Source organism: Bos taurus, chromosome 20 (genome assembly GCF_002263795.3).
Source record: "Bos taurus isolate L1 Dominette 01449 registration number 42190680 breed Hereford chromosome 20, ARS-UCD2.0, whole genome shotgun sequence".
Lineage (NCBI taxonomy): Eukaryota > Metazoa > Chordata > Mammalia > Artiodactyla > Bovidae > Bos > Bos taurus.
In genome coordinates, this window is record NC_037347.1 from 26,103,324 (window position 1) to 26,127,896 (window position 24,573).

A 24,573-nucleotide genomic window follows, 5' to 3' on the forward strand; every position below is an offset into this window, starting at 1 on the left:
ATGTCCTGGGGACCACATGTTGTGGGGACAATGGGCTGGGGACTGAAGAGCCTCCACACACACCTGTACTTTTCCTCAAGGTTGATGGTCAAAGGCTGTTGCTTGGAATTGCTAAATTCAAGGTTAAATTTTAAATTGAGGATCAAAAATACTGACTCTTTCACCAGATTACAATGTTAGATTTTAACTTTTTTTTTACTGTTGTTCTTAAGATGTTGCACAACAGTGCTCCCATTCAGAAATGGCAGCCTTCAGCCTTCTGGAATGCAGAGTTCATTTCCAGTGGTGGTTTCAGAATTTCTGGGTAGGAAGTGATCAGGGACAGCAAACTGATTAGAATCCTGTTGCCCAGTGGATTCACCTTAAAGTTGTGTTTGCATGAAAATGCCTGCTGTTTACAGTTAACTTGTATATTTTAATTAAAAAGTAGTAGCATCATTTTGAGGATTTTAAAGCTCCTCTTTTTGATTTTAGTTTATATTGTAATTTCCATGGATGAGGATGGGGACTAGGGGGTGCTGATGGAGACCCATGGAAGGGCTAAATCCTGTCAGCCCCACACTGCTGATAGTGTCCCAATAATGGTTTGTAAATTCCTTAAAGATGCTCCATCTCTGAAGTGCCTTTCATCTTGCCCTTATTCCATTTACTGTACCAACCCTTTAGATTGCTACAGAAGAAGGGAGAACTGACATCCTGTGTAAGTGATCAAGTCACAGCAGCTGGAATTCACAGCAAACAGAGCACATATTTTAAACAGATTTTTCTCCAGGAGTCTTCTCATAAATGTCCCTTGGGGAGAAGACTAATAGAGGGAGACTTCAGAAGTGTTGAAAATCAACGAAGGATACATAGGATACTAGTTCTAAAAGACTGACTTGCCAGGAAGCTTCTTTATTTGAACAATACTGTGACTATCCTGGACACAGGAACCATGCTCTGAGCCTGAGTCTTCCCTAGTTTTCTCAGTGTTGTGCAAAGAAAAGACAGTTCATTCACAAGGAGCAGATTACAACATGTTTGACCGAGAGGATATCCGGTAGGAAAGCGCAGTGAACAGATGCCAGCGGGCACACACTGCAAACTGTGATCCTTCTGGGGCCACCTGCAGAGAACACACCAGCTCTTCTCTCAGCCTCTCCTCCCACCCAACTTTACTCAAGCATTCTGCAACCACCTCTTGCTTTGGTGCAAATATTTGTTTCCCAATTAAGCTTGCTGCTGCCGCTGCTAAGTCGCTTCAGTCGTGTCCAACTCCGTGCGACCCCATAGATGGCAGCCCACCAGGCTCCGCCATCCCTGGGATTCTCCAGGCAAGAACACTGGAGTAGGTTGCCATTTCCTTCTCCAATGCATGAAAGTGAAAAGTGAAAGGGAAGTCACTCAGTCGTGTCCGACCTTCGCGACCCCATGGACTGCAGCCTACCAGGCTCCTCTGTCCAAGGGATTTCCCAGGCAAGAGTACTGGAGTGGGTTGCCATTGCCTTCTCCCCCAATTAAGCTTAGGTATTGGTTTTATAAAAGGTAAAATTATAAATTACTATGGTTGAATAAACATCAAATTTAATAAAAGTATGTCCTCCCACAAGCCTCATTTCAAACACAGTTATGACACAGAAAATATTCAAAGATTAAATTGCCCGAGAATCTAGGGCTTGGAGAAAATAACTGAATAAATTGGATCACTGAAGTTCAAACTGAATCATAGAAATTACAAATATTTACAGAGAATGACCTTTCATGGTATGGCTCCAGGGCTCTGGATTCCTAGAGAAAGTGAAACAGCTTCTTTGCGGCTGTGTAGGTCTGATTTTCATTTCATTTCTTCAAAATTATATACATTTTTACTTTCAACTCCTTCCTTTTCCAGCAAGTTTGTATCATTTTATTAATATTAAAGGAAGATTACAATGTTAGAAATTAAGATGGAAAAATGGGAAACTGTGAGCACTTTGTCTACTGGGCTTGAGGGTAGCATTTTAAGAATAATCTGAAATCTGATTGTATTGTGCATGTTTGTGTATGTATATATATACATGCTATATTTTTATTTATCTATCATATCCATCTATCATCTATTTATATCATTATCATCTAATCTGGGTTGGGAAGATCCCCTGGAGAAGGAAATGGCAACCCACTCCAGTATTCTTGCCTGGAGAAGCCCATGGACAGAGGAGCCTGGCAGGCTACAATCCAGAGGGTTGCAAAGAGTCAGACATGACTAAGAGACTTAGCACACACGCAGTCTATCTCAATGGTGTGCTGAAGCCAGCTCATACTGATACAGGAGAACTGACAAATATATTTTCAGGAGTTCTACAAGCTGGTTAGGGTTATGTTAGTAGCTTGAAAATGGCCATGACAAAACAATTTAGATCATGAAAACTGGCTAATAACACAAATCAGGGATTTTTTTTTTTCCCTCCAGGAAAGTCAGCTGTTAAATAATTTACCAGTATACCATTATAGGTTTGGTATGGAAAGGGACTTCTTACATAGTTCAGTCTATAGCAAAAGCAACAATTAATTTTTAAACATATCAAAGTTAAAAAAAGAAATATTTTTTGCAATTTAATTTAACCAATAAAAGTTCATAATTGTATCACTTTTCTTATTAAATGTTTTAAAATAATAGAGTTTTATATATTTCCTAATCATTGATTATGTTTTAGGACATCTGTACAAAGCTAATTTGGGATAACTGCTGACATTATTTTAGCCCAACTTCTACATTCATGATATCTAGATATTACATAACTATATGCTAAAGTTAAATATTAAAGAAAGTGAAAAGAATATGCAAAGAGGGTGAATCAAACTTTTCTTGTGGTGTAGCTTTTGTGTGTTTATTTCTTGTAAACTGTCACTTGGTGTTGAGGTATTTTTTCTTCAACCTGTGTCTGGGCATGCATGCATGCGTGTGTGTGTGTGTGCGTGCGTGTGTGTTTATACACCTACGTGCACAGATGCATAGACACATACACACATAAGCCTCAAAAGATTACAATATTAGGGAAACAGGATATCTGGCTCATTTAACCGTTTACTTAAAAACCATGAATGACTTATGTTGAAAACTGTGTAGAGCTTGTAAGTAGCTCTTTGATCTGGCCAAATACCTCTTCCCCTCTTTTCTAATATGTTAAAAATGTCATCTTTTCTATTTTTCCCCTTTGGGTTAACAATATATTTAGTTGAAATCTGCATACTCCTGGTTCAGTGAATGCCTTATCTAGGAGTCAGAGAACAAGTGTGAATTAAAAAAAATTTTATCTATCAGATTTATTTCAAAGAATGTGCTGAGCTTGGAGCAGAGCTGCTAAGCAGGCTGTGCACTGGGGGTGTGCACCGTGATGACCCCGAATACGAGAGATGCTTCGTTGAGCAGGCAAATGACAGGTGGAAAGAATGATTTTGGAACCTGGACACAGGTGGTGGGAATGAAGAAAATTCTAATACGGGACATTTCTGAACAAATGACAGGCCAGCAAGAGGATACGAAATCTCTGGAGAGACAGACTTTCTTTTAGCCACTGATGTCCTCAGCACTCCCCAGGTGCCTGTCTTTGACCATCAGGATTTTAGATGCAGACGTAGAGAGCCATGGGGTAGGCTGCCTCTGAGTCCACAGATAATTCCCTGGAAATTAGTTTTTAAAAAAGAAATCCGTGGCATTTGATTATTTTCCATTGATTTGCTGCTTTATGAGAAAAGTAGAGCCCAGGATTTTCTAGATGAGTATGGATTCTGATCTTGTGACAGTCAATCAGGTAGAGAGATGGAGTTGCTGCAGAAGTAGCAGCCAATTTTACAGCAGTAGTTCACACATACATTCATTCATTTGTTGTTGTTTTTTCCAAGAAATGGAGCAACCTAGGAACTTATGCTACAGTAGAGTCCGATGCACCATAATGATTACTTCAAGAACAAAGAAGCTCATACAAAAGTGTGATGTCTTTCTGTTGGTGTGAGGTTTCAAACTTGAAATTCTTTAAAACGCATTTCTGGAGATATATTTAAATATTGATATGCCACACTCACAAAAGCAGTGGCTTGTTGGTAAAATGCAATACTGAAATGAAATACTGCCTTTTCATAAAAAGAATTGTGTTTGGAAAATTAAATACCTTTACAAAGATTAAAAATAAACATACTCTCACAGCTTGAGGGTTTGAATGAACCATGTACCAAAGAGTTGAATCAACTCTTACTTTGGGTTACATCCTGGGACCCTTCATGTTCAAAAGTTGCCCAGAAAAGATGACCAGCATTTCTGCAGCATCCATCAACATTATCAGAAATCATTTTTGCATATACCGCACACATGATTTTTCACGACAAATCAGTGCTATGTCACATAAAACTGCTGTTATTTTTAGTATAAAAGAGTTTTGAGTTTCAGAGTTCAATATCAAAACTGTGTTATATAAAAGCTTAAATTAATCCATTCAGTGCACTTGCTTTTCAAAAGTCTTTCTTGATTTTCTCTCCTAGATAAAATTTCAGCTCAATTGTACTATTTTACAAACACTTTGGAAAAGAAAATTTTCCAAGTACAGAACCCAACACAAAGATGCTGACTGTATTCTCTGTGATTTGATTCTATTTTCAGTCTATACTGTATATAGGAAAATTTTTCTCATTTAAATGGGGGGAAGTGATCTTTTTCAGGTAAAATTCCTTTCTTTGCATTTACAAATGTTGACTATCATGCTGAATGTGGATATCCATCAGGAATCAATGGAAAAAGCTTAATTTATACTATTTTGAAAGTAAATATTTCAATGATCATAAAAATCTTTTTCTGTATTCCTTAAATACTTTGGTAATTTAATATATAAACATATTTGTACAGGTTATTTTTCATCTTCAAAACACTTTGTAATTTTGCTTACTCAACAAAAATGAGTAATTATTTAAAAATATTTTTCAACATTTTATAAAATATATCTTTACGGTACTGTTTTTGGATCTTGCTTGATCTGTTATTTTCTAAGTGACTAATCCCTGATGGATTACATAACGTTATGTGACTATGTCTTTGATTGCGTTTATTAATTTCTTGTCACATATTTGAGGCAAACCTGAGGATTATTGAATAATTATTTCTTCTCTTCCAAATATTTCATTTCTCCATTTTCTTCTTTAGTGGTCTTTTGAAGAATCCAATCTTAGAGAAAATATGAAACATAACACAATTAGTTATTTGAATTTAGGTAATAAATATTAATCTCAGATAAAATTTAGCTTAGTAAAATGTTAGCAATTGTGGGCATACAAATAAAATAATCAAGAGGTATTCTTTTCAACTGACCTATTAGATAATATTGAACGTCAAGAAATGACAGTTATTGGACTTCCCTGGTGGTCCAGTGGTTGAGAATCCACCTGCCAATGCAGGAGAGTTGAGTTCGATCCCTGGTCTGGGAGGAGTCCACATGCCTCAGTGAGACTAAGCCCCTGTGCCACAACTACTGGGCTTGACTGATGCAGCTAATGAAGCCTGCAGGCCTAGAGCCTGTGCTCTGCAACAGGGGAGCCACCAGAGCGAGAAGCCTGTGCGTTGCAACCAAGACCCAGTGCAGCCAAAATAAATAAATAAAATTGAAAAAAAAAAAAAAAAACCCACAAACAACCCTCCCTAGTAGATTAGATGATACAGAAGAACAGATTAAAAAAAAAACAAAAAACTAATCTATGTAGCAAACTAACTTAAAGGGCTCTGGAAAAATATTTTGGGAAACACGTAAACTGTAGTTATCCAGCCCTGTCTCTACTTTGCCATCATCTTTCTTTTTTAAGCACATGTCAGAGAAATTTCCATCGAATAATCAATGGTCATAAATTGAGGTCATTAGAGATGATGGTGAATCTGGTAGGTACACTATGGCTAGGAGGTTGGGGAGATTTCTGAGTTGTCTGGGTTAACTTTAAAAAGATATATTTTTATTTTTGGCTCTGCTGTGCTGGGTCTTCGTTGCTGCGCGGGCTTTGCTCTAGTTGCGGTGAGCGGGGGCTACTCTTCGTTGTGGTGCTTCCGCTTCTCCTTGTGGTGCCTTGTCCTGTTGTGGAGTGGGCTCCGGGAGTTGCTGCGCATGGGCGCAGCAGCTGTGGTTCCTGCGTAGCACCAGCTTAGAATTTGTGGCACATGGACTTAGTTGCTCCACAGCATGTGAGTTCTTCCTGGACCAGGGATTGAACACATGTCTCCTGCACTGGCAGGCAGACTTTTTACCACTGAGCCACAAAGGAAGCCCTGGATTAACTTTAAATGTATTAGCACATCCATCTATGTAGGCTTGACATAAAAAGACTCTTGAAAACACCCTGTATCATTTGGATATGAAAATGAAGTAATTGAACATATGAAAAATTCCACGTAGTGATGAACGTGGATCACTTTTCATGATGCATTGTGATAAAAATTACAAGTGCTTTATTATTTCCAATTATATAGAATAATAATTTAAAAAAAAGGATAAAGAATCTGCCTGCCAATGCAGAAGATGTTAGAGATGAGGGTTGGATCCTTAGATTGGGTAGATTTCCTGGAGAAGGAAATGGCAACCCACTCCAATATTCTTGCCTGGAAAATCCATGGACAGAGGAGCCTGGCAGGCTACAGTCCATGGGGTTGCAAAGCGTCAGACATGACTGTGCCCATTATGTTGTTACGTTAAAAAAAAAGGATAGGAGCTGGAAGGAACCTTTGCAATATTCTAATCTAACATGGGTATTAAAAAAAATTTTTTTAAAAGGTCCTAGAGAAATATTCTTTTAAATCTGTATTCTTTTAAAAAATTTGAGAGTGGATTTTAATAGTTCAAGCAAAGACCGTGAGTTAATTCTTTATGTGGCACCTTCATGTCATTTTAATCATGAAAGAAAGTGAAAGTGTTAGTCGCTCAATCGTGCCGGACTCTCTGCGACTCCATGGACTGCAGCCTGTCAGGCTCCTCTGTCCAGGGGATTTTCCAGGCAAGGATACTGGAATGGGTTGCCATTTTCTTCTCCAGGGGATCTTCCTGACCCAGGGATCAAACCTGGGTCTCCTGTACAGCAGGCAGATTCTTTATCGACTGAGCTACCAGGGAAGGTCCCTTTTAATCATAAAGTTGTGGTAAATTATGCAAGGGAATCCTATTTTTTCTTAATTATTATAAAACAATTGAGACTTCTAAGGTCATAAATGGTGAAAAGTATGCAATTTTAAATTAGAGAAGTTTTACTCAGGGCTTTATGTCTTCCTCCACTCCAGAATTTAGTTGGTGGTAGACATCACGAGTCCCTTGGACTGCAAGGAGATCCAACCAGTCCATTCTAAAGGAGATCAGCCCTGGGATTTCTTTGGAAGGAATGATGCTAAAGCTGAAACTCCAGTACTTTGGCCACTTCATGCGAAGAGTTGACTCATTGGAAAAGACTCTGATGCTGGGAGGGATTGGGGGCAGGAGGAGAAGGGGCCGACAGAGGATGAGATGGCTGGATGGCATCACTGACTCGATGGACGTGAGTCTGAGTGAACACCGGGAGTTGGTGATGGACAGGGAGGCCTGGCATGCTGCGATTCATGGGGTCGCAAAGAGTTGGACACGACTGAGCAACTGAACTGAACTGAACTGGACATCACAAAAGAGGTGACGATAGAACAAATGAACATGAAGAAACAATATGTGTGTCTTCCCTAGAATACAAATTCTCCTACATGTATCAGGCCTTTTTCTCTGAGCCAAATCTACGCATTCTGGATTCACAAACCATTAAGCCTTTGAACTTGTACCTGCATGTCCTGAGTCGAAAATAAATCAGACAAAGCTCTCACAAAAGCAGGTGGTGAATCATGACTTTTCTCTTTCCTGCCCTGCCCAGTTCCTGATCTTTTCTTCTTCCCTCTCAAGTTTTTTTTTTTTTTGGCTTCTTTTCAACCTTCCTTTGCTTTCATACATTAAAAGCTTAGTTTTAAAACTTAACTCCTGTTAACAAAAGTTTTCCACCCAACTGATTCTATTAACATTGGGTTTTCAGTGCAAGTTGGGTAATTAGAGTGAAAACTAGGAAGATACATGTTCATAGCTTCAAATTGGACAGGGCCAATTCTAGTTAACATTTGTAACAAGTTAAGTTTGTTTCTAGTACCCAAACTTACTTTATAGTTTTCACTTTCTTTTTCTGTTTGTTTTTACTTAATGATCTTATTTGTATTCCCCCCTAATTAAAAACCCTGTGGCAAAAGTCTGATTAAACAGTCCCTGGCAGAAATACGTGCTCAACGGTTGTAATATGGAATAAGTGTTGAATGAAAACATTTATCAGTTCAATCGCTCAGTCCTGTCCAACTCTTCGCAACCCAATGGACTGCAGCACACCAGGCTTCCCTGTCCATCATCAAAATGTTTATATTAACATATAAAAGGCTACTAGATAGCAGTACTATCCCCCACTCACACTCCCCTCACAATATGCATATTGGATGAGGGAACAAAGCTATAGGATTAGTAAATAAATCATTAAGGGTGGATCTTTAGACATCAGTGTAAGATCAAGTTAAGACAGGAGCAATCTGATTTCTCAGGGTTCCTTTGTGGACCATCTCATTCTATCCTTTTGGTTATGATGACTGAGTTTCTCCCTTAGCAGGTGTTACCAGATTTCAGGACATACTTTCCAATCTATTTAAACCTGTCTCCTCTAAAGCCTTCGCCCATCAAGGTTAAGTATAGTAAGCACCTACTAAGATTTTGTCAAGTCTTAATCTCTTCGATGCATGCTATGAAGATAAAGTTACAGAGACTGTGCCTTTTGAAATCGAATTCTAGTTCCAGGAGGAATCTTTCACCTGCTTCCTGCACAAAATCTCAAACTGAGAGTTTTGATGAACTCCCACACAGTTGGGGTTTGGAAGAAGAATGAAGAAAGACTAGTCCTGAGGTTTCTGCTCCACTAGTCTAAAATTAGTCTAAAAAGGTGTGTGGGGATGAGGGTAGCTTTTCTGAGCTTGCTGCAGACCAAATGCTTCAGGGAGGTTCAGGCAAGAGGAGGGCAAGTAATCTTTCCAGTATAACAGAGCTGCTGAAAGGTTGAACCCAACCAGGGGCAATCACTCCAATACCAAATATTTTTATATATTTCAGGGAGTTCATGACCTTCTTGAGCAAAATCAATGCCTGGAGCTCCAGAGCAAAGAGCTTGCCCCATAGAGTGCAGCAGAGGACTATACTGGATAAAGGCATTGCTTCAACCCAGTCCCTTACTAGATGAGAACTCTTAGAGGGGTTAACTTCCATTTGCTTCAGTGTCCCCAAGTATAAAATATAGTTAAAAGACTTAGTTGAAAAGACTGTAAAGAAAACAGAGTAACTAGAAGCAAGGGAGACCATAGAGTGAGGGGGTTAATAGCGCTGACACAAAAGTGAAATGGCCCAGATGATTCTCTACTCTGAAACTGACAACCCATGTGACTTTGGGAAACATATTTTTTTCTATGCCTCAGCTTCTTTGCTTACAAAATGAGGTCCATAATAGTGTCTTTCTCATAGGGTTGATGTTAATATCTAAAGTGGAAAAGCTGAAAACAGTTCCTGGTACACAGTAAACACTCAATAAGTGCTAGTTTGCCTCCCCTCTACTGTGGAAATACCATTCTGATTACTGGCATTCCCACTGATGTGACTGAGTTAACTGAACCTACAGGTCAGGAGTGTCCAAAGGCTGCAAAACCTTTGGGCTTAAAAAGAAGATCTAAGAAGCCATCAGAACATATCATCAAGTCATATCCTGGATGGAAGAAGGTGTTTGCTTTTACACTTATGCTTTTTTCAGTGTTAGTCGCTCAGTTGTGTCCAACCCTTTGTGACTCCCTGGACTATAGCCCACCAGGCTCCTCTGTCCATGGAGTTCTCCAGGCAAGAATACTAGAGTGGGTTGCCATTTCCTTCTCCAGCTTTTTTCAGACTGATGACCAAGAAACAGGGCTGAAAATTATTTGTTAGCTTTAAGGAGAGGTATGCAGCTAGAGAGACTACTCAGATATCAGCTCTGGCTTCCCTCTTCCCTTGGCAGCAGTGTCCTAAAACTGTATGAGCAAGTGCTGTGCTTAGAAGACCATACTGAAAGAAATCACCAGTAAAATGTCCTATTACAGGTGCTGACAAACAAAGAAACCATTTTCTACGTTCCAAGCACACCCTTGACACTGCTAAGCCAGGCCTTGGGTACCACAGTGTGGCAAAGCCAGGTATTACAGACAGAGCGTGGATACCCTGCAAAGCAGGAGGAAGAGCTGCAGGTCTGAGATGGTGGAGAATTCTGTCCTGGAGACTTTGCTGGAGAAAAGCTATGGATTCTATTTACTAAACTAAATGCTCCTGACATACATCTTTAACACAGCTGTGTTCATCTTCTCTGAGAATAACCTCCTGAAAAGAGGAAGATAGTTATGGTAAGTCAGAATGGGTAGTAGCAGGTGGTAATTTGATGGGAGAGAAATTTGCTATTTAAACTATTTGATTAAAAGATAATTCTGTTGCTCAGCTATCACAAAAATGAATATGTAGCCACAATCTCTATTTTTAACATATTGATAATTTTACTTTTGAACAAAACAATAAAATATAGGGTGATAAATGCTAGAATAAATGCCAGTTTGATATTTCATTAGAAAAACATTAAATTCAACTTTTCTATGAGATTTTATTCTCTATTAAATTTATCCTAAAAGCTATCATTTCATTTCTGCTTAATTTGAAAAAGATACAAAGATTGAAAGATTTTGCATATCTTAATTTAAGCAAAACATCTACTGATATGGAAATAAACATCTGTTGATATGTAAATATAGATTGACTAGACAAAAAATAAGTTAGTTTTACAGGAGGATTTGAAACAGGAGTGTGTAAAAGTATAAGATTTCTGTGTCATCAACTAATTGAACAAATATCTCATTTCTCACTCAGGCATGCAACTATTGCATAAAATGTGGTATTTTTATATATTAAAGAGCATTTAATTTTTAAGATACATAAAGATATGTGATTAGGATAGGGCTTTATCTTAACCATAATTCTGTTGCTTCTATGTTCTTAAACTGACATAGGAATGCATTCTTTTCTTTTTTCTATAAAAGGGAGTTTTCATTCTTCTCTGCTTATAAAAATAATGCACACTTAATTTATAATTTCCAGTGTTATAGACAAATGAAAGTCCCCTATAATCCCAATCTCTAGAGAGATCTTCCATAATTTGGGGATATGTCTATTTCTTTCTTGTACAAAAGTGGTTTCAAGTTGTGTACAGCATTTGAGATATATATTTTTCTTTTTAATTTTGTCTTGGTTATCATTTCAGTGTTTTTAATGGCTACACAATACTATATCCCAAAGCATGGATAAGTCATAATTTGTTTCACCAATATGCTGTTGACAACTGAAGTAGAAAAGTCTAAGGAACTCTGATTCTTACCTTCCACAGTGCTAATATGAGCAACATTAATAGCAATAATCCAGCAAAAGCACTCAGCAGGATAACCCACAGTGGCACTCTGCCTGGTAGCCCATCTTTGGATATTTGGATAGCAAGCTGAAAATGATTAAACAAGATGGTTAACATTGATAAACACCCCTTAGAACTTCCAGTACACTGAGTTCTTGCAGGCTATAATTTTCTACCAAAGAGTGTACTCAATCTCATTACTACATACAGAGAAAATAATGAGTTCACATTTTAAAAGGCCCTTCATCTATTCTAAATCTCTAATCATGTCATATTCATTATTACCAAAACAATTTTGCAATATTATCCTCCAGAAATTCATACATAATGAGTAAACTACATATGATCAAAATTCTCAAGGGTAGAGGTGAATTTCACTCAGGGAGAATGAGTAGTATTGTATGTTTTAAAGGTTTATTCATAGCCTTCAGTGCATTATCATAATAGCCTAAGTTTAGACTGGAAGGTTGTCACAGGTTGTTGACATATAAACCTGAAGGAGTCTTCTAATTCTAACTTTAATTCTAATATGCTTTATTTTTTGCTAACAAATTGAGATATAATTTTCATACAGTAAGATGCACAAATCTCAAGGGTACAGATGAACAAATTTGTGCATGCATTTCCTCAATGCATTTTTTATTATACCACACTGTCTATTCCAGTTGACATTCTCTTAGCGTCTATAAATTAGATCTTCAGTTCAGTTCAGCCGCTCAGTTGTGTCTGACTCTTTGTGACCCCATGAACCACAGCACGCCAGGCCTCCCTGTCCATCACCAACTCCTGGAGTCCACCCAAGCCCATGTCCATTGAGTTGGTGATGCCATCCAACCATCTTATCCTCTGTCATCCCCTTCTCCTCCTGCCCTCAATCCCTCCCAGCATCAGGGTCTTTTGAAATGAGTCAGCTCTTCGCATGAGGTGGCCAAAGTATTGGAGTTTCAGCTTCAACATCAGTCCTTCCAATGAACACTCAGGACTGGTCTCCTTTAGGATGGACTGATTGGATCTCCTTGCAGTCCAAGGGACTCTCAAGAGTCTTCTCCAACACCACAATTCAAAAGCATCAATTCTTCAGCACTCAGCTTTCTTTATAGTCCAAATCTCACATCCATACATGACCACTGGAAAAACCATAGCCTTGACTAGACAGACCTTTGTTGACAAAGTAATGTCTCTGCTTTTTAATATGCTGTCTAGGTTGATCATAACTTTCCTTCCAAGGAGTAAGCGTCTTTTAATTTCATGGCTGCAATCACCATCTGCAGTGATTTTGGAGCCCCCCAAAATAAAGTCAGCCACCGTTTCCACTGTTTCCCCAGCTATTTGCCAAGAAGTGATGGGACTGGATGCCATGATCTTCATTTTCTGAATGTTGAGCTTTAAGCCAACTTTTTCACTCTCCTCTTTCACTTTCATCAAGAGGCTCTTTAAATCTTCTTCACTTTCTGCCATAAAGGTGGTGTCATCTGTATACCTTAACTGAAGTAAACTTCAAGGAGACAGTTTTTAGTGTTCCAGCTAATCAAGCTCTCTGAGTGTGGCACCTAACCCTCAATAAAGCTTGTCTGCTCTGTGTCCTATCCCTTATGTTTCTGAGGGGAAAAAAAAAAAAAAACAACTAATTTAGGGTAGCTGCTGCTGCTGCTAAGTCACTTCAGTCGTGTCCGACTCTGTGCGACCCCATAGACGGCAGCCCACCAGGCTCCCCTGTCCCTGGGATTCTCCAGGCAAGAACACTGGAGTGAGTTGCCATTTCCTTCTCCAATGCATGAAAGTGAAAAGTGAAAGTGAAGTCGCTCAGTTGTGTCCGACTCTTAGCGACCTCATGGACTGCAGCCTAGCAGGCTCCTCCGTCCATGGGATTTTCCAGGCAATAGTACTGGAGTGGGTTGCCATTGCCTTCTCCTTAGGGTAGCTATCAATGACCAATAATACCTCAAGGTTCTGTATCTCCCTTTAATGGGGAACATCTCCATTCCTTAACCTTGAGGGGAAGATTAGAGGTAAAAAAGAAAACTAACAGGGAAGATATTTGCATAGAGTGGAACCTGATCCAGATCCCTCACTTGACTCTGAGTAGGTCACTGCTCATGCATCTAGAAGACAGAGCTGGCAAGAATATAGACATACATGGAATCAGACCTTTGAAGACAGACTTTAAGCACATCTAAAATAATTCCCTGAACTCAGAGGCACAGAAATGGAAGTCTGGATGCAATCAGTGACTTCTCCAAGATCATACAACTATGAAATGATAATTTTTAGTAATTTTAACAGTTTAAGTGTAATTTTTCTTTAGAATAAAATATAGCAAAAATGGCTCTGTGGGAAAATTTAAGTAACATTTAGGGAAAATAAAGCTAATTATAAAATTTAAACAAAATGTATTTAGTAATCAAACATACTCTTTCCAAATCCTTTCCAATATAATATATACTTTTTCTTTGGTGCTTACTGGTAAAATTTTAGTTTCTCTACATGTGGAACAACTTTTCATATATCAAGCAAAGTGCTGTTTATAAAGTAAACATTATATCTAGATAAATGATGCATATATTCTTTAAAGGTAAATACTTATCAGAAGTCACTGACATTGTAATTATTTTAAATAGATACTAATTTGATGAAGAAGGAAATGGCAACCCACTCCAGTATTCTTGCCTGGAGAATTCCATGGACAGAGGAGCCTGGTGGGCTACATTCCAAGGTGTCAGAAAGAGTCAAACATGACTGAGTGACTAACACACACCAATTTGAAATAAAAAATGAAAACTTCTCAATTTTTGGTAGTTTCAAATATAATTTTATGACTCATGATGTCCATATGAAAAATTTAAACTCTCATGATAAATAGGGAAATTATGCTCAACTGCCCACATGTTTAACAGGTGTTTTGACCTTATTTTACAATAGGACAAAAGAGAAAAAAACAAACCATTTTATTTTTAAGAAGAACTCCAGCATGAATTTGTGTCAGGGAATATTACTTCATTTTTTGTTTGTTATTTCCCAATGGCTAAATGAAGAAAATTTAAAAATAAATTTACAAGTATTCCTATTCAGTGTAAAGGCATTTTCTGGAAAGAAATTGTTTTTCAAGTCTGCTCTTCAGATGTCAACTGCATTTTGTAATGTTAGTTTTTAAGGATGAAAATGACAGATGCATCATATGTTATCAACGTAAGAATAAAAACATCAATTTCCTGTGATGGTTATAAATAATAAAGTCAAACATGGCATGTTAATAGTAAATATCATGGTTTTTCCCAGTTTCTCACAAAAAAGGAGACTGAAATCACACTTGAAGCTAATCAAGTGTAATCTGAAGCAGAAAGTGTCTGCCACTCATTGACAACAGTGAGTCACTGCTGCTGAGTCGCTTCTAGTCAGTGCTTTAGGGACTATCAGCAAATATAGTCACAAATGGAGTGAAATGTATAATGTTTTCAAAACGTGGAGTCGCACTTACCTCTCTTTTTTGATTGCCAGCACTTAGAACTAGTGTTGCATTTTCACTCTGAAGTTCTGCCCTTACAGTAAGATTTAAGCTGGAAAAATGTGCCTGCAAAGCAAACAATTTGTTTTCAATATAAGGAGCTAGTCACAATGAGAGCTAGCCATGTTTTAGAGCAGTTTTTCAAACTACAATTTTTCTGAGATTGAAGCATATAACATCCAGATGGCATTTGTGGTAGGAAGTGATGGCTGTGTATCCACCCTTCCTCTCTGCACTCAGATTCTCACTTAGATCCTTATTACAGAATGAAGAATTTTTCTGAATAACACAGTTTCTATTAAAATTTTTCCTTTGCAAAATGAACTCCAAACCCTGCCCTCTTTTCATGCAGTTAGGTATGGCATAGCTACTCTCTGGTAATGAGGTTTATGTAGAAATGTGTTTAGAATTAAATTGAAATTACCAATATTCAATAATGATTTATTAAAAATAGCAACTTAATATAATCAAATCTAAAAAATAGAAATTTCATATAATTAACAAAATACTTTTAACAGAGAAACAAATAATGTAAAATACAATGGATTAAGTTTTACAGTGGCCAATTGTCAGATGGATTTGACTTTATTAAGTGTCAAAATGTCCTCCAAAATAGATAGATAGCATAATGCAGTAAATTTATAATATACATTAGCTCTAATCTTTGTTAATGCTGTCAAGGATTGTCTCTCTATGACTCTTTGTTTCTTTTTTAAAAAAAATTATTTATTTTATTTGGAGGCTAATTACTTTACAATATTGTAGTGGTTTTTGCCATACATTGACATGAATCAGCCATGGGTATACATGTGTCTCCCATCCTGAACCCCCCTCCCTCCTCCCTCCCCATCCCATCCTTCAGGGCTGCCCCAGTGCACTGGCTTTGAGTGCCCTGTTTCACGCATCAAACTTAGACTGGTGATCTATTTCACATATGGTAATATACATGTTTCAATGCTATTCTCTCAAATCATCCCACCTTCGCCTTCCCCAATTCTTTCTTAACTGAATTCTAAGGTGTTAAGGAAAGTGCAAAGGAAAGAATAAGAGAAACTTAAAAAAAGCATATATAGGGGAGGAGCTAAGATGGCGGAGGAGTAGGACGGGGAGAACACTTTCTCCCCCACAAATTCATTAAAACAAATCAAAAGCTTTACAGACAAGCAAAAGCTGAGAGAATTCAGCACCACCAAACCAGCTCTCCAACAAATACTAAAGGATATTCTCTAGACAGGAAACACAAAAATGGTGTATAAATTCGAACCCAAAACAATAAAGTAAATGGCAACGGGATCATACTTATCAGTAATTACCTTAAACGTAAATGGGTTGAATGCCCCAACCAAAAGACAAAGACTGGCTGAATGGATACAAAAACAAGACCCCTATATATGCTGTCTACAAGAGACCCACCTCAAAACAGGGGACACATACAGACTGAAAGTAAAGGGCTGGAAAAAGATTTTCCATGCAAATAGGGACCAAAAGAAAGCAGGAGTCGCAATACTCATATCAGATAAAATAGACTTTAAAACAAAGGCTGTGAAAAGAGACAGACGGTCACTACATAATGATCAAAGGATCAATCCAAGAAGAAGATATAACAATTATAAATATATATGCACCCAACACGGGAGCACCGCAGTATGTAAGACAAATGCTAACAAGTATGAAAGGAGACATTAACAATAACACAATAATAGTGGGAGACTTTAATACCCTACTCACACCTATGGATAGATCAACTAAACAGAAAATTAACAAGGAAACACAAACTTTAAATGATACAATAGACCAGTTAGACCTAATTGATATCTATAGGACATTTCATCCCCAAACAATGAATTTCACCTTTTTCTCAAGTGCACATGGAACCTTCTCCAGGATAGATCACATCCTGGGCCATAAATCTAGCCTTGGTAAATTCAAAAAAATTGAAATCATTCCAAGCATCTTTTCTGACCACAATGCAGTAAGATTAGATCTCAATTACAGGAGAAAAACTATTAAAATTTCCAACATATGGAGGCTGAACAACACACTGCTGAATAACCAACAAATCACAGAAGAAATCAAAAAAGAAATCAAAATTTGCATAGAAACGAATGAAAATGAAAACACAACAACCCAAAACCTGTGGGACACTGTAAAAGTAGTCCTAAGGGCAAAGTTCATAGCAATACAGGCACACTTCAAGAAACAAGAAAAAAGTCAAATAAATAACCTAACTCTACACCTAAAGCAACTAGAAAAGGAAGAGATGAAGAACCCCAGCGTTAGTAGAAGGAAAGAAATCTTAAAAATTAGGGCAGAAATAAATGCAAAAGAAACAAAAGAGACCATAGCAAAAATCAACAAAACCAAAAGCTGGTTCTTTGAAAGGATAAATAAAATTGACAAACCATTAGCCAGACTCATCAAGAAACAAAGGGAGAAAAATCAAATCAATAAAATTAGAAATGAAAATGGAGAGATCACAACAGACAACACAGAAATACAAAGGATCATAAGAGACTACTATCAACAATTATATGCCAATAAAATGGACAACTTGGAAGAAATGGACAAATTCTTAGAAAAGTACAACTTCCCAAAACTGGACCAGGAAGAAATAGAAAATCTTAACAGACCCATCACAAGCACGGAAATTGAAACTGTAATCAAAAATCTTCCAGCAAACAAAAGCCCAGGTCCAGATGGCTTCACAGCTGAATTCTACCAAAAATTTAGAGAAGAGCTAACACCTATCCTACTCAAACTCTTCCAGAAAATTGCAGAGGAAGGTAAACTTCCAAACTCATTCTATGAGGCCACCATGACCCTAATACCAAAACCTGACAAAGATCCCACACACACACACAAAAAAACCCAAAAAAACTACAGGCCAATATCACTCATGAACATGGATGCAAAAATCCTTAACAAAATTCTAGCAATCAGAATCCAACAACACATTAAAAAGATCATACACCATGACCAAGTGGGTTTTATCCCAGGGATGCAAGGATTCTTCAATATCTGCAAATCAATCAATGTAATACACCACATTAATAAAATGAAAAATAAAAACCATATGATTATCTCAATAGATGTAGAGAAAGCCTTTGACAAAATTCAACATCCATTTATGATAAAAACTCTCCAGAAAGCAGGAATAGAAGGAACATACCTCAACATAATAAAAGCTATATATGACAAACCCACAGCAAACATTATCCTCAATGGTGAAAAATTGAAAGCATTTCCTCTAAAGTCAGGGACAAGACAAGGGTGCCCACTTTCACCATTACTATTCAACATAGTTTTGGAAGTTTTGGCCACAGCAATCAGAGCAGAAAAAGAAATAAAAGGAATCCAAATTGGAAAAGAAGAAGTAAAACTCTCACTATTTGCAGATGACATGATCCTCTACATAGAAAACCCTAAAGACTCCACCAGAAAATTACTAGAACTAATCAATGATTATAGTAAAGTTGCAGGATATAAAATCAACACACAGAAATCCCTTGCATTCCTATACACTAATAATGAGAAAACAGAAAGAGAAATTAAGCAAACAATTCCATTCACCATTGCAACGGAAAGAATAAAGTACTTAGGAATATATCTACCTAAAGAAACTAAAGACCTATATATAGAAAACTATAAAACACTGGTGAAAGAAATCAAAGAGGACACTAATAGATGGAGAAATATACCATGTTCATGGATTGGAAGAATCAATATAGTGAAAATGAGTTCAGTGCAATCCCTATCAAGCTACCAACGGTATTTTTCACAGAGCTAGAACAAATAATTTAACAATTTGTATGGAAATCCAAAAAACCTCAAATAGCCAAAGCTATCTTGAGAAAGAAGAATGGAAATGGAGGAATCAACCTACCTGACTTCAGGCTCTACTACAAAGCCACAGTCATCAAGACAGTATGGTATTGGCACAAAGACAGAAATATAGATCAATGGAACAAAATAGAAAGCCCAGAGATAAATCCACGCACATATGGACACCTTATCTTTGACAAAGGAGGCAAGAATATACAATGGATTAAAAAAAATCTCTTTAACAAGTGGTGCTGGGACTAGAGCACTTTCTAACACCATACACAAAAATAAACTCAAAATGGATTAAAGATCTAAACGTAAGGCCAGAAACGATAAAACTCCTAGAGGAGAACATAGGCAAAACACTCTCCGACATACATCACAGCAGGATCCTCTATGACCTACCTCCCAGAATATTGGAAATAAAAGCAAAAATAAACAAATGGGACCTAATTAAACTTAAAAGCTTCTGCACAACAAAGGAGACTATAAGCAAGGTGAAAAGACAGCCTTCAGAATGAGAGAAAATAATAGCAAATGAAGCAACTGACAAACAACTAATCTCAAAAATATACAAGCAACTCCTACAGTTCAATTTGAGAAAAATAAATGACCCAATCAAAAAATGGGCCAAAGAACTAAACAGACATTTCTCCAAAGAAGACATACAGATGGCTAACAAACACATGAAAAGATGCTCAACATCACTCATTATCAGAGAAATGCAAATCAAAACCACTATGAGGTACCATTTCACGCCAGTCAGAATGGCTGCAATCCAAAAGTCTGTAAGCAATAAATGCTGGACAGGGTGTGGAGAAAAGGGAACCCTCTTACACTGTTGGTGGGAATGCAAACTAGTACAGCCACTATGGAGAACAGTGTGGAGATTCCTTAAAAAACTGGAAATAGAACTGCCTTATGATCCAGCAATCCCACTGCTGGGCATACACACTGAGGAAACCCGAATTGAAAGAGACACGTGTACCCCAATGTTCATCGCAGCACTGTTTATAATAGCCAGGACATGGAAGCAACCTAGATGTCCATCAGCAGATAAATGGTTAAGAAAGCTGTGGTACATATACACAATGGAGTATTACTCAGCCATTAAAAAGAATACATTTGAACCAGTACTAATGAGGTAGATGAAACTGGAGCCTATTATACAGAGTGAAATAAGCCAGAAAGAAGACCAATACAGTATACTAACACATATATATGGAATTTAGAAAGATGGTAACAATAATCTTGTATACGAGACAGCAAAAGAGACACTGATGTATAGAACAGTCTTTTGGATTCTGTGGGAGAGGGTGAGGGTGGGATGATATGGGAGAATGGCATTGAAATACGTATAATATCATATATGAAACGAGTCGACAGTCCAGGTTTGATGCACAATACTGGATGCTTGGGGCTGGTGAACTGGGACGACCCAGAGGGATGGTATGGGGAGGGAGGAGGGAGGAGGGTTCAGGATGGGGAACACATGTATACCTGTGGCAGATTCATTTTGATATTTGGCAAAACTGATACAATATTGTAAAGTTTAAAAATAAAACAAAATTAAAAAAAAAAATAGCAAAAAAAAAAAAGGCATATATATGAAAGGGGACCTTGGAAGTAAATTAGTTACTAACAGACAAGGAAGTGAGTGAGTGAAAGTTGCTCAGTTGTGTCTGACTTATTTGCGACCCCATGGACTATACCGTCCATGGAATTCTCCAGGCCAGAATACTGGAGTGGGTAGCCTTTTCCTTCTCCAGGGAATCTTCCCAAACCAGGGATTGAACCCAGGTCTCCCGCATTGCAGGCAGATTCTTTACCAGCTGAGCCACAAGGGAAGCCCAACAGACAAGGAAAATGACATCCAAAGAGTTGATTTAGTAGAGCTAAGGCTTGGATCACATTTGTTTAGGCTTCCAGTCTTATGTTCTTTCTAAAGAAGCACTCTGCTTTGTTTTATTAAGTGATGAATATTTGTTCATATTATTCAATTATTGCAGAGAACTATACAATCACTTACTTTTATAAAAGTTGGTTTCCATAAGATAAGTGAAACATTCACTTGGCTCATGTCAGACGGAATCAGGTTACACGTGATGGTGGCAAATTTACACGCACTGCAGTCCTGTTTAAATGCCCAGAGGTATAAATTAGTATTCATGCCATTCGATGAAAGATAGTATATTACAAATAGTCTACATCATAGTTATTTTTAGGTTGATATTGAATTTATTCACTTAGAAAGCATGAGGTAAAATGAGCGCTTGTCTTGCTAATTTGAATTTACCAGAATGGTGCCTCGTTTGATATCTTCAGATTTGGATATCATCATTTTCTTCCCAGTGTTGATACCAAAAGGATCCTGAAGGTTACTGGGTATGCAGTTGACGTTCTATGAAATAAAAATATGTCTTTTATCAGATGAGATATCAGAGGGAAAAATGACTTGAAAAATAATGTGAAGGATCTGTGAATGATAGACATTGCCAAACATGAATGATCCCTCTTGGTAAGTGTGCAGTAGAAAAGAAGCATAACTCTGAGGCACACACGATTACCTCGGAAGATGACCATCCACTTGGGTACAGTACAGGAAAACCATCCGACGTCACATTGGGAAATGAAATTGTCAGTTTAAGTTCTGGCATTGGAAAATGCCCACTTTTTCTAATCTACAGGGAAAAAGAGAAAAAGAAACGTAACCTTTTCTTCTTTCAACAGCAAGTTTTCCATCTTATATAAGATTTTGCTTCTTAATTGATTAAGTTGTGTAATATTTTGAATCCCAAAATGAATATAGAGGATTTTATGGCACTGGACAGAGAATTGGCCTTCCCACCTTCCTTTCTTCTTTCCTTTCTTCCTTGTTTGCTGAATTCTCTAATCTAGGAAAAGTAAATGGGCCTAGAAAAAACTGGTAGCCTACATTTCAAAACCTTATTCCAGTAGTAGAGTGACAGGCAGTTATACTAACTTTCTGAGGCATTTCAGCAAAGGGCACAAATAAAAACAATAAAATATTCTTGATAGTATACATTTATTTCCACTTTGTAAGAGAATTTCCTTTTTCATCATAGCCAATTCCCAAAGACACTGAGACCATCTTCTAACAATGCTGTGTTATTTCATTCTTTTGAATATAGACTTAAACCCGTCATTTGAGTTGGATGCTTTTTACTTGAGTAACAATAACTTGAGTCTGTATCTGTAAGTAGGCATGATCTAAAATGACAGCCTGGCTCAACTCCATAATTATTTACTATAATGGTTAGGAAAAGCTTGTTATGAAGGGTTCAAAAATAAAAATAAAGGTTGTAACATAAAACATTATTTATGGAGACATTAGTAGGAACACCGTAAGTTATGGTATAACACATAAAATGTAGCAAGAAGCAGGATGAGTTACCAATTTATTTGTTCAGTAAAGGAAATTATCAAGACAATTTTTTAAATAGTCATGTTATTTTTTTAAAAGTGTTTTTCTAGTTATACTAAAAAATGCAAATAAAGTCTATGTGGTTATAGGTAGAGTCTACTTGGTTCCTTATTTTCTCCTAGGAAGTCATTCTAACTAATTTGTGTCTTCTGAGGGAATTAGAGCTCTGGGTCTTTTAAGTTGCTTGAAAGTATAATTATCATCAATTTAAATGAAATTATTTTATGGCTTCCCTGGTGACTCACTGGTAAAGAATCTGCCTGCCAATGCAGGAGATACAGGTTTGATCCCTGGTCTGGGAAAATCCCACATGCGGTGGAGGAACTAAGCCTGTGTGCCATACAGAGGCCCTGCTCTAGAGCCCGAGAATCGCAACTGCTGGGCCCACGTGCTCCACAGCAAGAGAGAACCCAGGGCAATGAGAAGGCCCCGCACTGCGACTGGAGAGCAGCCCCCCTCTCCACAACTAGAGGAAAGCCGGTGCAGCCACGAAGACCCAGCCCAGACAAAATTAAGATCCCACGGACTGTAGCCCACCAGGCTCCTCCGTCATGGGATTCTCCAGGCAAGAATACTGGAGTAGGGTGCCATTCCCTTCTCCAGGGGAATCTTCCCTATCCATGGATCGAACCCGGGTCCCCTGCATTGCAGGCAAATTCTTTACCATCTGAGCCACCAGGGAGGCCCGAAATAAAAAATTAAATAAAACTATCTTAAATTATAGATTTATTTTAATTTAAATAAATTATATAAATTTAATTTAAAGAAATTATAAAGGAAAATATGCTGGAATATAGAGATTAACTGTTGAACCAACATATTTGTATGTGTCTGTTAATACTTTAACTTCTAAACTTACAAATACCTCTTTCACAACACTAATTTAGAAGTAATTTCTTACCAAGTAGAAGATATCAATTTCGTTTCCAAGGTCCTCAGTAGAATTAATGATTTCAGGGACAGTCTCGTTGGCCGCAATTGAAATATGGTATTCACTTGCAGAGCTTAAGAGAATTAATTGGAAGACAAAAAGTAAAATAAAACAAAGTGTAACTTTTACTTGACCTCATTTTTTCTTTCTATATACTAGGAACCCCACAATAAGTACTTCAAGAGATTTCAAATCAAACGCAAATTCTATTACCCTGAAATCTAAAGTTAAATCTTTGAGGAGGGTGAGAAAGATTACAGTTTAATTCAATAGTTACCAATGCTTAAAATACTAAAATATGTATAATTTTGAAAGTAAAAGTTTGATTGATACATGAAACATTTTCATGAATTTATTAATATCATCTACATTTAGTGAATAATCAGGCTAAAACCTAGTATTTTTAATAGTGCTGAATTTTAAGTAGATTTTAACAATTTGTTACCTTTTCACAATTTAAAGTCATGTATTTACTGTTAAAATATTTTTCATAAAAGTTTCATAAAACTTTCAATCTTTTTCATAAAACTCCATGTTCTTTGGATGAACTTGGTAGATGGAAATGTAACATAAACATATTTAAAAGCAATACTTCAGTTTAGAGAAGACAAAAAATACATGTTTGCCAAAATTTGATTTTAAATAAGTGAAAAATTCTTGGGATAAGTCAGTGTACCAAGAGAAATGAAAGTAAAAATATAGAAAACAGGGAATAGAATTAAAGGTTAAGATATATATGCAAAATCTACATGTATATCCTACAATCCTTTCATTTTTGTGGTCTTTTATTAGTAAAACGAAAGTGCCATAGAAAATAAATTAATAACATGACAAGAGTCAGAATAAATGACACAGATTTTTGTACTTTTTGTACACGGTTCATGTTTATTTAGCAAAAGCCTGGAGTCCTGCTCATGCAAGTTTACTAACATAACTGGTGTTTGGATAGCTTAGAAATTCTTACGAAAAAGGATGGTTTACGAATAATGGAGGAAATAAATTTTGTTGCTGTTTAGTCTTTAAGTTTGGCCACCTGATGTGAAGAGCTGACTCATTGGAAAAGACCCTGATGGTGGGAAAGACTGAAGGCAGAAGTAGAAGGGGATGACAGAGGATGAGATGGTGGGATGGCATCACCGACTCAGTGGACGTGAGTCTGAGTAAACCCTGGGAGATGGTGAAGGACAGGGAAGCCTGCCGTGCTGCAGTCCACGGTGTCGCAAAGAGTCGGATACGACTGAGCGACTGAACAAGAACAACAACAATAACAAGTTGATAAGTTGTGTCTGACTCTTCTGCAACCCCGTGGACGACAGCCCACCAAGTTCTTCTGTCCATGGGATTTCCCAGGCAAGAGTACTGGAATGGGTTGCCATTTCCTCC

General features: G+C 37.4%; 1 protein-coding gene across 2 annotated transcripts in view; it reads right to left on the reverse strand.

Annotated features, from left to right (window-relative positions):
- Positions 1–24,573, reverse strand: part of ITGA1 (integrin subunit alpha 1) — a 181,634-nt gene that overhangs the window by 1,585 nt on the left and 155,476 nt on the right. For both annotated transcript variants that reach the window (XM_059878883.1, XM_059878884.1), the window contains 7 exons: positions 23,161–23,263; positions 21,382–21,495; positions 21,111–21,215; positions 20,844–20,948; positions 14,966–15,058; positions 11,461–11,577; positions 5,088–5,173 (listed from right to left, as the gene is read on the reverse strand). In XM_059878883.1, coding sequence (XP_059734866.1) covers positions 5,129–5,173; positions 11,461–11,577; positions 14,966–15,058; positions 20,844–20,948; positions 21,111–21,215; positions 21,382–21,495; positions 23,161–23,263 — 682 coding nt within the window. In that variant the 3' untranslated portion in view covers positions 5,088–5,128. The remainder of the gene's footprint in view (positions 1–5,087; positions 5,174–11,460; positions 11,578–14,965; positions 15,059–20,843; positions 20,949–21,110; positions 21,216–21,381; positions 21,496–23,160; positions 23,264–24,573) is intronic.